The sequence below is a fragment of the Lepidothrix coronata genome, unplaced genomic scaffold (assembly GCF_001604755.1).
Source record: "Lepidothrix coronata isolate B3197 unplaced genomic scaffold, Lepidothrix_coronata-1.0 Scaffold247, whole genome shotgun sequence".
Classification (NCBI taxonomy): Eukaryota; Metazoa; Chordata; class Aves; order Passeriformes; family Pipridae; genus Lepidothrix; species Lepidothrix coronata.
In genome coordinates this window covers 719,466-733,925 of record NW_016690427.1, presented here as the reverse complement: position 1 = coordinate 733,925, position 14,460 = coordinate 719,466, and the positions used below count along the sequence as shown (strand labels likewise).

The 14,460-nt window shown below is 36.1% G+C and overlaps 1 protein-coding gene across 1 annotated transcript in view; it reads left to right on the top strand.

Moving 5' to 3' along the window:
* Positions 1–2,638: 2,638 nt before the first annotated feature.
* The window catches only part of BCAR3 (breast cancer anti-estrogen resistance 3), an 85,035-nt gene continuing 73,213 nt past the window's right edge, over positions 2,639–14,460 (top strand). Inside the window, exon 1 of the mRNA XM_017834984.1 lies at positions 2,639–2,699. Within this exon, the coding sequence (XP_017690473.1) occupies positions 2,681–2,699 (19 nt within the window). The 5' untranslated portion in view covers positions 2,639–2,680. The remainder of the gene's footprint in view (positions 2,700–14,460) is intronic.

Sequence of the window (14,460 nt, the reverse complement as noted above, 5' to 3'; positions counted from 1 at the left end):
TTCATTAAAAATAATTGGAGAATTAACAGCTGGCAGGAAATCCTCAACACTTACAGAAACCAGTGTCAGTAATCACACATACAGATGGGTTGGCTGGTGGGTTGGTTTGAAGTGGCAAACGCTTGACAAACATTTATTTCAAGACTGCTCCCTAATAGTGCCAAACCTATTCAGTCACATGGAATCTCTCAGAGCACTGCAACAGGACATTTGGATAAGTCCTAGCTAGTGCCTCTTGCCAAAAGTGGAGTATGTCAGACTTCCAGAGAGATGAGAATCTGTTTCAAGACAATTTCAATGTTTTCTGTTGCTAACTGGATCTGTTTTTTTCATCAGAGAATGAATTTAATCAATTTTTTTTTTAGAAATGAATAAGATTTGTGTTGAACACCCTTCAAAAATATCCAAAATGATGCCTTTAAATATATTTTTAAATTCTATTCTTAAAAGCTCCCTTTTTTATTTTTATTAAAAATCACATTTTATTAGTATTTTCATAATTTTATGCTTGTTTACACTGGGACTTTGCTTAGCAGACCTATTTCTTGCTTCCTTAGTGGGCCTTTTCTGCTTTGAAATCTTCTGTTCATGTTTTATAGCTTAACACAGAATTAGCTTCTAGCATCTTTTCTCAGATTTTATGCTTCTGTAATCTATCAGTACAGCTTTTTTCTCTATTTTAACAGCCATATTGGAAGAACATTGAACTAGCAAGTGATTTTTATAGCTAATCCTTGCACAGTCATTGCTATATATTCTTCCTTCCAATTTTTGTCTCATATACCCAGTCATTGAATTAATGCAACTTATCACCCAGCAGAAGTTACAGTATGAAGAAACAAAAAGCTGCACATCAAAGGGTCTTCTGTGCAGACAGAGCAGACACAAAGGCTTCTTTGTGATGAATGTGCAGAGTTAGCTCTGCCACTCTAAATCAGTAGTGAATTTTCTTCAATTCTAGCATTGAAGTAAAAGAATGCCCTTTGTTCTTGTAGGGGGTTTTAGTTTTATTTCCAAAATGCTGGCAGGCAGTAAGCATTGAGTTAACAACCTAAAAAATTAATTTCCTGTGTTCAGAATTGTGATATACTTTTATAGAAGTTTATCTTGGTTTATTCAATGTAGTAATAGGTACCAGTCATTTCTGCAGCAAAGTGAAACAAGCAGCTTCCAGAGTCAGTGCTATCTGTAAATCATAGGAATCCCTGAGAACAAGACCCCTTACTTTTTGCCACACCCACTGTAGAAATAATGTTCTTGTTGTTATTATTGCAATATATGACTGTAGTTAATTTTGTAAATATTTGAATTTGCAACCACTAAGATTCAGAAAAACAGTCTGAAAAAAGCCAAAAGAAATGCCATCACAGCTCCCATCCAAAATTACAGAGATTAGGGTAGACATTTACACCCAGATAGTATGTCAGGGAGGTTTCAATCTGGTTTTGATACAATGGTCTTTATTCCATAAGATTGCTACAAAATTATCACTTGCTTTTGTTAGTGTTGTGATTACAGGATATTCTTTTGTATGTCCAAAGGTGGGAATGTGGCTTCTTAATTTACCTTCAAGGCTAATCCTGCTCACAGGTAGTTCGGAGGGGCAAAAGGCCTTTGGATTTGGTGTTAATTGCTATGTAGTTGGTCTTAATTACACAGAGGCCTTATGTTTTTTGACTGATGGTTTTGCATCTTGTTTGTCAGCAATGAAGTTATCTGCTAGAGATAGTCGTATGTTTTATGTTACTAATTAGAATGAGAAAAGTGAAACAGCATTTGGTGAAAGTATGAGAAATGGTATCTAAGCAGGCTGGACAAGCAAATTTCACAGAGTTGAAACGGAATAGGGAAATCTGGCACAGGAGTTACTTTGCAATCCTTGGAAAAAATGAGAGTACAGGTGAAAAAAAGAAGGGGTAAAGGAGAAACATGAAGACCTGGGCTATGGAAAATGAGAGTAATGTTGATGGTGCTAATAAGAGTTTGAGGGAGGGCTTGGCTTTGGTTTGAGATTGTTTTTTCAGTCTTCACTCTTGCAGTGCAGAATGGGTTTGGGATGAGCGTGCAGCTAATCCATGGTAGAACATGATGAAATCAGTCCCAAACAGCCTGTACTAGTTTGCTTCTTCGTAAAATCAGAAATTCAGATTATTTTTCAGTCTCTGTGCTGGCAGAGCTTGTGTGACATACATCCAGTATGGAAATTTACACCTGCAAGCCATATATAGCTTAACTTTAACATACTTACATAAATTACAAAATCATTAGTTTTCAACTCATGGATTTTAACACTCCTGACATGGTAGCTCTCTGCTATAAGTAAAATTTTTAAATTTTTTTTTAATAGGAAATATTTTTTAAGAAGTAGCCTGCAAAGCTCTCAGCTGAAAGTAGGAACTTATTTCCTAATGGCTCATTGGTAAATAGGCAGCACGTTTTTCACTTAGTAGAAAAGTAATAATAATAATTAAAAATAAGGTGTGAAAAAAGTTACTGAACACAGTATACAGATTTTCCTTGATTTAGGGGGGGAAAAACCCAACCTCAGTGCTCGGTTCTCGTCACTGTGATTCATCAGCTGCAGCCTCCTGGGCAGGTCTGACTGCTGATTGGGCCCAGGGCTTCTCAAGGTGTGTCTTTTGCCAGGAAGCTTTTGCATTCTAAGAGCACACAGTAGACCATGATAGCCTCCTTCTATGGTAAGAACTGTTGTATGTCTGTTCTTATTGTTATGAACAGTGCTTGGTGGTTAGGAACAAGTAATTAGGTGTGCTAGCAGATGTTTCCAAACCAACTTTTTGTGGGTTTAAAATCTGGAAAGATCCTAATCATGGATCTTAATTGTGGCAGCTGTTGCTCAATATGCTAGTAATACTTTTTAAAATTCTGAATTAAAATAAATGTGATTATATAATTGTGAGGGGTATTCTCAAATCCACAGAGAATTAGATTAAAATATTTTTTGTAATATTGTAAAATTTTGAGAAAGAAATATTTATAAGATTTGACATGGTCTTTATTTTTCCTAAAAATCATATCTGTTAACTATTTGCAGGTTAAGTAATACAAGGAAACTTTCTTCACATGTTGTATTATGTTCAGGGCAATTTTATTTTTTTCAGATATATGAATTTGCTTTATAAGTTTTTTGTCAATTTATCAGTCTAAATTATTTGGAAAAGAAAATTAATGTTATTTTAACGTATCTTTTCTGTTACCTTTGAAAAAACAAGGGAGAATCTTGAGGGGAAAAATACTGGAGGAATATATTGGATACATTTTTGGTTTGTAATTGATAGTTTTATGTCAACTTTATTATCAAATGAAAAGATGCCATCATGGCTTTGAGAGAGAAACACAGGGATTGAAAAGATTTGAAACATGCTACGTAGACAAGTGTGCATGTAAATGTCTGTGATCTGCTGCTGTTGGAGTGTGGTAGAAAAGGCTTAGGAAAACAGCAGCTGTAATACCCAGTCAGTGTAATGTCTGCTTTCCTACTTTTACAGCAGTAGTGCTTAGAGCTCATTTCACATGACTGTACTTGTTTCTGCTCTTGGAAAAATGTTGCAGTCATGGCAAAAGCACCAACTTCTTTGTGAGGGATGATACAGCGAGCCATACTAAAAAGAGGGTTTTGTTTTAATATTGCAGTAGTAAAGATCTTAATTTTAGCATAATATGTAACTGAAAACAATGAACCTTTTAAGAGATATTTAAGAAGTAACTCTTTTACCAAACTGTATCAAAAATACAAGGATTTTCTTAGATATTCAGGCAAATGTTTCTTGCTATTGAGTAACGTGGATTGGGTTCTGGTGCTTCTTTCTTGGTTTTATAGCACAAATTTTGTGGTTTAGAATAATAGGATCCTGTTCTTTATGGACATCAGGAGTGTCTTCACAGTTAGTAATGTTAGAGTGGATTTTTGCTCAAAATTTTAACTCAACACCAGAGGGTGCCAAAATGTAATACAGTATTCTCAATTTCCTGGTAAAATAGTGATATATACATAATATACCTTTTCTAAACATTGATGTTTGGATCTTTCCCAGCCTTTTCTTGTTTGCATATTCACCACTGTGATACTGTAATACCAGCATACCCCTGGTTCTAGGTTTCCTTACAATGACAGCAGCACATTCCTCTCACCAGCAGCTAGCACTGTCAAAGAGAGATTTTTAAGTACGCAGATAAACTTTACTTAGCTACAACAGCAATTCATGTAATTTGTGTCATGTTCTTGTCTTGCTTGTCCTGGCCTTAGTTCTCTGTGCAGGGGTCAGAGATTGGTTTCTATTTATATATGCCATGCTGGCAGCAAAGGAAGAAGTTAGTAAGAACTTTGAAATGCATTAATCACTCTTGGGCAAGACCTCATGGTGCAATTAATTTTACAGTTCCCTTATTTATGTGATGTTTTTGCTAGGCTGAAGCTTTTAGGGTCTATGTGTGTCCCTCTCTTCAAGCTCATTTCCTCACGGTGCAACACAAGGGGAACCAAGTGCATGTACTTGGCAGTTGCATTTTATGAGCTTAGAAATTTGCCTTCAAGAAATAAGAGGATGTCCATTTGTTGCTTGGATGGCAAAATTATAAGATACTCTGACTGAATTACATATTTAGGTGGGTTTTGCTTTCAAAAGATAAAGCACCTTATAGTCCCAACTGCTGAACCACCACAGTGTATTTCTGAAGTTGGTTATGTATCTGGCTAAAGAAAACTGTCAGACAGTATTTGTCAGAATTGAGACCAAGAAAATCATGCAGCAGTTTACAATCATACTGGTGGACAGATTAGTGAGTGTCTGCCGCCTGCTTGTGCGTTCCCTCAAGTGCTCGAAAAAGAGTAAATGCTTCCTTCCTGGTGTCTTCTTCTTTGGTCACACTCAGTAATAGACTGTGTTCAAATAATAAACTGCTAAGTCTAAAATTCATTCATTTCATGCCCATAATGTTTTTTTTCTGTCCCAGCAGCTGATTGCAATCACCAGTGCCAGTGTTTGGACTCTTACATATGTGCTTTGTTGGATTGAAGACACATATCTAAGTGCATTATTGGTTCCTGCAGTAAAGTACACTTCCAAATTGTGCAAGGATTGCGTAACGCTTTCCAGTGGATTATATGATTTGAATTATAATTAGATGCCAGGCTAAGAATTCTTTTTGTCATATAAAAGGGTTTCTGAAAAAAAGGAAAATAGTCTAGTCACTGTTGGAGTCTTTTCTCTATATTTTTAATGAAAGGCCTGACACTTTATTTGATGGAGTAGTGTCTTCAGATTAGTGCTGCTTTCTTAACTGTGTCTAATCTCATTTGATTCAAGCATGATGAAATAAAAAAAATCAATGTAGCGTAGGTTTGTTTTGAAGTCAAGGAGGGGGTTAGAAAATCAGTAAACATCGGTTCATCATGTTTAATTAGCTAACAGGAATTTTCTAAAGCTATTAACCAGGATCTTAACAAGCAAATTGGATGTAGTATTAATAATTTATGGGGAAGTTCTGGTGTGAAAACTGAAAACTTTAAATCTAACTGTTTTCCTTTATACAGAAATTAGGAAATAGTTTGTCTATATAGTTTTAGTAGCTCCTTCAATAATATTTATTTTTTTACCCTTCCACCAAGCTATGAAATTGAAAAGATTAGTATTTGTCTCCATCATTTGCAGGAACTAAAAGATCAGAAATTCCTTTACATATCAATACATGAAATGCAAATTAAGTGAACTGTGCAGTGTTAGAGCAGTGACCTTCAACCAGACTCTGTGTCAAGAATTTCTGTTTCCAAGGCTTCTCATTATTGCTGAGTATTTTCCTGGCATAATGTATGGATCTTTTGTGGTGTGTTGTTTGCTGGAGAATGAATGAAGGCCCTCTGGCTCATTTATCCTACTGTCTCGCTTGGGATTTGAACTATGTAGCTAGAAAAGAACGTCTAGTGCTCTCACTTTCAATTCTAATCCCCCCATCATTAAGCTGTAGCAGTTCCCCGTTGCATGACTATTTTTTCAGCTATAGAAGCTAGTGGTAGTTTTGGAGAGTCCATAGAGGCTGAGTGGTTCTGAAGAATAGCTGATATTTACTGGATATTGTATGGTTGTGCTTTCAGAGCTCTCAGTCATAAACATTTTGTATCTTGGAATGGGAAAAAATACCTCTATTTTTAATAACTTTATTTTGCTTCCTCCATACACTTTCTTTTTTCAGTTTAGCTGGTTTTTTTGTATTGTCCTTGCCTCAAACAGTTGAAATTGGGGTTAGCTGGTATGTTGTCATAACACTGACATAAAAGCACATATAGTAGACTGAAAAGGACTGTGGATTGTTTTGGTTGGGTTTTTTGGGGGAGGTGGGGTGTTTGTTGGTTGCTTTTGTTTTAACAAAAGAAAAATAAAGGACTCATTTTGTATGCAGGCAGATACCATTTAAGAAGAAAAATACTGTTATTAAGTATAACTGTCTTGATTTCCAAATCAAGGAAATAGGAATTTCCTTGGAATAGATCATGGCTTTTTTGTTCACTACATGTAAGACACAAGAGTTTATACATAGTTAATAAAAGGTTTCCCTTTAAAAATACTAATTAGACCCAAGTGGGGGCAATTTTAGTGTGACCATTGAAATGGCACATAGATTCTGTTTTACATTGTGTATTTACAGTGTAAGTACATTGATTTGTGTGTGAAGTTCATTTAGCAGATTCAGAAATACATGTAAACATCTAATCTGATGCACATTTTGTTAACAGAGTAAGGAACAAATTCCATTTCAAACGTTTTAAGTGGGAATACGTGAGACATTTTTTGTAGTAAAGAACTAGTTTATGTAACAGTATTTGTATTTATTAACCTCCTGTTAAATTTAAGAAATGGAAACCTATTATCTAGGCAAGTGCTGATTTACTTCTAGAGTTATTACCATGTTTACAGACTCTTCCACTAGTGAAACTGCACTATTGCTGATGTAAGGGTGGGTAAAAAAAAACAAACAAGGAAAATTCTAGTAATTTTTATGTGACAGCTTTTTCTCTAATGATGCTTTACTGCAGGTTTTCAGCTATTTGTTTATCTTCCTCCTCATGCCATCTTGTCCATTAACTTCTTGCTTTCCCTCTTACAGTTTCATAGACTCCACTTCTAGAGAAGTCCTTCTGAGGAGGAAGATAAAGGAGATGTTTAGTTATACTGAGAGAAAAAGACTTCAGAAAAACTGCAATAAAATTTTAAAATATTATAATTAGCAAAAACTCTTTAGGAAACTAACCATATACTCTCCCCATGAAGTTTGGGAACCATCAATAATTGCAGTGTTCTTGACAGGTGTTCCACTGTCTTTCTGTGTACAAGTTCTGTACACCCATGCTCAGCCATGTCATTAGAACTGAAAATTCCCTTACAATGTTAAACATCTTGTGGAAATATCCCTTTATATTGTAGCTCACAGTACTTGAGAGTCTTTAATATAGTCCTCTCGACTACATACTTTAGTACAATAACTCCTGTGTTACAGACCGGTGCACTTCTTTCATCAAATTTCCAGATTTATCAGTTAATGTTAATGTGACTTTTAAAATTATCATGGATACTTGTGCTAATAAACTGCAGGTTTTACAATGCAGTGCTGTCAGTCTTGAAACTTGCTTGCCCTCTTGTTCCAACAGCAAGCCTAATGTAGGCTGTGTATTGAACAAGCCCTCCAGGACAGGAGATGAGCTAGGTTCTGGTTTAGTTTTGTGCTGTGGAATACTGCTGCTGATGTACAAGTCTGTGTTACTTTTGCATGCAGATTTACTTTTTGTGTTGTAAACACTTAGAATGTCTTTGAAATAGGTGGGGTATTAAATGAAGGAAGATATATCAAAGCAGAACTCTCCTTACTACTGCAGAGTGTTGTAAATGAGCTGCCTCTGCCTTCCTTTGCTCTTCTAATGAGAATACATAAAGCTTCAGACAGATGTCAGAGGAAACGTTTAAGGAGTTAAACTCCAGTGCTTAAAAGAACTGAAGCTTTCCTTTCAGGTTGTACTTGATACAGTATAAAATTTGAGATGAGTTTATCTGGTAATTGCAAGATTACAGACAGCACAATCAAAGGCAAAGTAATACTACAGATAGAAGCCCGGTGCTTCAGCTGAAATGCATTGGGATTTTAACCCAGTCTAAGATACACCTGTGTCACTGGACAGGTGTTCAGATATTGCTGCAAATTAAGGGCTTGGCTGAAGCAATCTCCTTGGCTCTGAATCTCAGCTGAGTTCCTCTAAGTTGCACTTGAGAACCAAAGCTCTACTTGAAGGTGTCCTTTACTGCAGTAGTATGGATCATCCTGTCTCTGCATTCGTGCTGTTATTGGAGCAGATTGCTACAGAATATGTGAGGCAAAGCTGGAGAGCCTTCTGTTGGAGGGGGTCAGTGCACAGCACAGTGTGGATAGAAGCTTGTTATGAGGAATGCTGTAGTACAGAAGTCAGCAGGTAAGAAAAGTTCAGTGGTGATGACTGAGAAATCAATAGAATGCCACCTTTATTTAAGGGTGGTTCGTGGCTTGAATGCAGTAACACTGCATCCCAGAGTAGGAGGGAAACAGGAAGGGACTTTAAAGAAATCCTTTGGGCTATCTGCAGAAATACCAATAAAACTGGTGTGTAGAAAGACTTGTTAAAGAATTAAGTTTGCTACCACAAAATTAATCAAAAATACTCTGAACAAATTTGAATTGGCATTGCAAGTTTAGACTGGCTGTTATCTACCCGTGGTGTTTTTTATCTGGCTCTAGGACTCCTGGCACCGCTTGTACCGTATCTTCAAAGGGAAAGGAAATAGTTCTTTGTTTTTTATGAGACTTGCCCTGCGTTCACAAAAGTATGACTGGTAGCATTTTTGTATGTAAACTCAGTTGATTCAAAGAAATTCCTGACTTGCTACTAGTGTTTTCTCCAGCTAGAACCCAAGTATTTTAACATTTCAGCTCACTAGCAGTTTGGGTCCAACAGTGTAGCACAGAAACAAGCTACTGCTTTTTTGCACATATGATCAGATGTAAGTAAAGGATCTGTCTGACTCCTGCAGGCAGACTGACTTACTAAGAAGGTTGATGACATTATGACCCATCTTGCCCTTTATGGCTGAGCCCCACATAAAGCAGCTTCTTAAATGTTGCAATTTTTAGCCCAAGTTATAATGATACTCAGACTTTTTTTTTAATCGCTAGTTGTCTCGGTGCAAGTTCTGTAGCATTCTGAGTTCTAGCCCTAACTGTCATGTATGCAAGGACATTCAGTTTAGAAAACAATGAGAACATCAATCTAAAATTAAAACAGAATTTATATCAAAACTTCATTTCTCCCAGCTTTGTGCCAGTGCCTTACAGAATTATTCTCACTGAATATAATAGTTTATTTTAGTTAACCTGCTTATTTGGTCTTTACAATCTTAAAGGTCTTTTCCAACCAAACGATTCTATGATTATTGATCGTCTTCAGGAAATGCACTTTTTTTCTTTTCCTTTGTAATTATCAGTTGATTAAAAAGAAACAAATCAGTGAGGGATTTTACTTTCTGAGGGTGTTGAATTTCCAACTAAATTATTTTTATTTCAAAGTTAATTTATTCTTATTGCTTATTATGCAGCTTTTTGAAGTATATCTGGAGGTAGCAACTATTATGTTATGTTCTGCTCTAAACCTCTAAACAGTTCTTATCACTTCTTTGTAAAATAAACATCAGCGAAAATGGATAGAAAAACGTACCAGGCATGACTGTGGTTTGAACTACCAGACTAATGGGGAGGAGTGAGAGGCAAAGAGTAGGAAGTAATTGTGGAGCTTGATTCAGGAGTTCTGTGTCTATGAGCAGCCTTATTAAAAAAATATGTGGCAGTCCTACCATTTGCTTCCCATTCTGAAGGGCAGAAGAGATGAAGAGGAATATACTAAATGATAAAACATTTCAGAAACCTATCGCAGTAGTAACTAAGAGTTAAAGAACTTGAGACAGGATCTCTGAGTGGTCCTGGATCTGCACATTTTTCAAAAATGCACACTCTGCAGGGGCATGGTTCAGTTTTGTTTGTTGAGTAAAATTAGCACCATTCCATATATCCAGTTTAGCATTTTACCACACAAACAGTAGACTTGTTGCAATGGAGGTGAGGAACTTCTGGGTTGCTGTGGCTGAGGACTTAAAAGGAGTGGGACTAGTATGTTTTAAGTTGGATCAGTCCACAGTAAAATTTTAGCATGGAATCACAGCTGATACTTCATTTTCTCTTGATCTCCTCTTCCCACGGAGAGCTTATCATGCTAGTTTTAACCAGATTTCTGGTTATATGGCATATGTATTTACAGTCTGTTACTATCTGGCTGTTCAAGCTGAGAAGCAGCTGTGGTGTCTTTTCAACAGTGTATTCTGGCTCAAGTTCAGCACTGAACTAACATGCTGCTTGTGATTGGCTTCATGTGCAGGTAGGATGAACTCCCATCTAGCTACAAAAGATCACACAGACATACAGAAAGAGGAAAAACTTACTAGACTGTAGTGATCAACACTTTCTGTTGAAGTGTTTTATTATCTTAGTTCTATTTATTTATTTAACTAGAGTCCAATCCCGTAAATACTGTTACAATGAGCCCTAGCCTTCAAAATATCTGCTAAGTTGCATGTACTGAATGTATTTGGAGATTTGGATTCGTCTTTTTTGGGGACATGCTAGGTTTGTTAGTACTTGATCACCTGATTGCTGTCACATCACCTGCATTAAGCACAAACATTTACAATTTCTGTGAATCAAAAAACATGCACAGTACACTTCATTGTAACTCTAGGCCAGTTGTGGGAGAATGAACAAAGTAGTCTGGGTATAGTGATGGAGTTAGGGAATATGCTGGGTCAGGTATTGTTGAAACCTGCAAGAGCAAAGTGACACTTTCAGAATTCTTTGAACTAATTTGCACTGGTGGAGCAGCTTTGTGCCACATCCCCACTGCAAGTGAAATGCAAGAACGTTTGCGTTAATCGGACCAACAGTGTATTAGTCCCTTCCTAGGACAAGCTTATGCTTATAGAAGTATACAGGGATATTTATTACCTCAGCATGTCACCACAGCTGCTGGTAGTTCATCCTGGTTTTGAGCTTTGGCTTAATAATTAAAAACATATTGATGTTATGAAATGGAGAAAGTTGCACTCCTGTATGTAAGGAAAGTAAATAAAGGGTGGTTAGTCTATGCCTTTCATAAGCAGCACATAAAGAACGATGAACCACTGTCTTAATTGTTTCTAGTAAGCTACTGGTGATAATTATTGACTACCCACCAACTGAAAATATCTGATTTGAAGTCTGACATAAGGATAAAGGAGCTCAGTGTTTGTGGTATTATTTGTGAAATGTCTGGAATGAAAATCTGCTGTGTGGTTACTGAGTTAGTACGTATTTAAGTCCTGATCAGTACTTTGTAGACTATTTATCTTTACACAAACATTAGCCAGAACAGCATATACTAGTTGAGTAATGTTGTGTATTTGTTTCTCTGTAGTCTGCAAGAGATTTGCTAAATGTTGGATTGACGTAAAAATCCATGTCAGAAGTATCACTTCAGTAACCAGATTGCCAACAGTATTTATGCTAAGGGTTTCTTTTCAAAGAATTTGGTATCCTTATGTCCTTCACAGCAATTTGTCAAAATTTTACCAAAAATATTTTGAGTATAATAGCTTAAAACAAGTTGAACAAGGAAATGTGAAGCAAATCAGGGACTAAAATAAATGAATGAAAGTATTGATAGTCTGTTCAGCATATTACATGATTCTGCATATTCCTACTAGCTCTGTCTGCTCTGAGCTATTCTTGTAAAATCCACTCCTCTAGGTTCAGGCTGAACAGCATGTGTAATGTCTGTGACAGTTCGAGCCTTGGAGATGGAATTGGTTGAACAGAGTAGTCTATTCAGATAAATGTAGGGGATTCATTCACATGGAAATCATTCCTGGCACAGTAGAAACGAAGTATGAGTAAAAGAGGAAACAAAAAGGAGCCACAGAGAGCTGCACCAGTAAATCAGCAGAACTTCATTGTTCATGATAAATGTAAGTTACTTTACATCACAGCAGTCTCACACAAAGTTTTAAGAGGTGGTGGTGACACATAATCCTGCAGTAAAAGTTTGCTTTAGATTAATTTGAAACCTGGTTCTCATCTATGTGTCTAAATAAACCATGTTATGCCAGTGTAACAGCAAGCTTTTAAGTGAAATGATTTTCATCTTCCTTAAAAGCCCATAGATGTTTTTCTATAGTACTGAAAAGTTGGATGAGACTAGTTTAAATCAGTAAAGGGTAGAAAAAATGCAGAGCTAACTAGTACCAGCAAAAACCTAGTGTGATATCTAGGAAATCTGTATTTTTATGAATTTTGTTGTGTCAGATGTGTTTCCACTAGGAGGAGTTATCATCATATCCTTACCCTGTAAGATTATCAGACTCGTGCTTTAGGTCATTTGATGAAAATGCAATTACCTGTAGTGACATTGTGAAATATCTGTAAAGTTCATCTACATCTACCTAGCTTGTAGTACAGAAACTGCTAATTGGTATCAATATAAATATGAAAGGATGGTTGTAACTTGTCATATCCTACAAGCAAATTTATGTTTGTTATTTGCATTTAGGGCAAAAATTCAGTGCATTTCCTAGAGGTTACAATTTATTCTCAATCTCATGTTTTCCATAAAATGTTATGATAGCTTGAGAATTTCAGAGTTTTAAATCATGTTTTAATACCGTTAAGGGAAAACCTTGAAATGAAATGTCTAGAAAGTCCAAGAAAGAGGCAAGAAGTGTAAAAGTTAAATCTCATATATACACACTCTTAGGTTTTTTTTTTAGTTTTGTTTGTTTAACACTACTGTTACAAATAGCGATTATGATTTTTAAATATGATGGTTTAGAAGTTCCAGTGGGACATTCTTTTATTTGTATTTTAAATTCAATGTAATAATGTTACTGCTTGGATTTAAGTGATTCCTTTGATCTGTTTGCCACTCTAGTGTTGCAAGATAAAGGTATACTTGGAGCTACAGTTTTGCTTTGTTTCTCCTACTGTTTTCCAGTATTCATCTCTTTTCATCAAATCATGAAATATGATTCTAGTAAAATGTATGTTTTGGTTGCTTTTCAGCAATGTAGCTTTTGCATAGACTCCCATGGCATAAAGAGAGACCTTAATCAAGCCTATCCTTTCATTAAGAGAAGGGGACTGTTTAAGAATATATCAACTTGGTATGCTTAAAGGACTTCCAGCATATGGGCAATTCCCTAACTCTATCTCTGTGCCCAGACTACTTATTGTACCTCTTCCCACAACTGGCCTAAAGCTACATATATTTTATATGCTGCTTTCTAAAGCAAAAGAAAAAAGATGTTAAACCTCTTGGGTATCACATATAAAACACCTTCCTCTGTGCCTTTGCATCAGATATGCCCCCATATGTATGAGTGCAGCTGAGCATGTTTAAGATAATGCAGAAAAGCACTCCGAAAGGAAAAGCAAAGTTCAGTAGATCAGAGAGCCACGTTAGGAACTTCCCATTATTACTCATTTGATAACTTTTTAGCAGCAGCTTAGCTTCATAAAAGCCTCTGAACAGCTGGTGGTCAGAATCAGAATGATACAAACCTAGGTTGGATTCAGATTGCTTATTTTTATGTAAAACCCCCTGAAATTGTATAAATTATGGGGGTAGTACTATAAGACCTTCCACATAAGGATTCCAGAATAACTTCACTCTTGAGCTTAATTAGGAATAACAGAAGAAGTCTAACTGAATAAATAGAAGCAAGTCATGGTGTAATAGTGGCTGTATCCCATAAAAATCTGGTGACCTGACTAAACCTACGATGATGTCTTTTTGCAGCTCCTGAGATGTACAGGAATTGACAGTGTTTAGAATGGACAAATAGAACAGAGGTCTTGTATTGCCCTCCAATATATGCTGTTATTTATGTTTTTGTTTCCTTCCTTCCTCTGGAAAGGAAGGATATGGGAAAAAAATATGCGCCAAACATTTGCCTTGCCAGTGTGTTTATAACCATATTTTGGATCTTAAAAAATGTTGGCATTACCTGCCTTAAGCAAAAGTTAATCCTATTTTCAGAGATAAAAATAAGTGGCATAAAAGTAGAAGAAGAATAATAGGAAACTCCTTCTGCCTACAACCAGTTCTTATAATGGTATATTCAGTGGTTTTTTACAATGTATTTTGTAACTCCATTTTACTCTTAACCTTGATCAGGCTATATCTTGAGTCCTGACCACTAGGCTGTACCCTGCATCCAATTAACAGTGTAATATTGATTAAATAAGAGTTGTTTGAGTTAATGTTTCTGTTACCTTTCTTCACTAAAACTACCATTAGCAGAAAGATCAGAAATCCAATTAGTTAACTTGTGAGAGAAAGGAGAT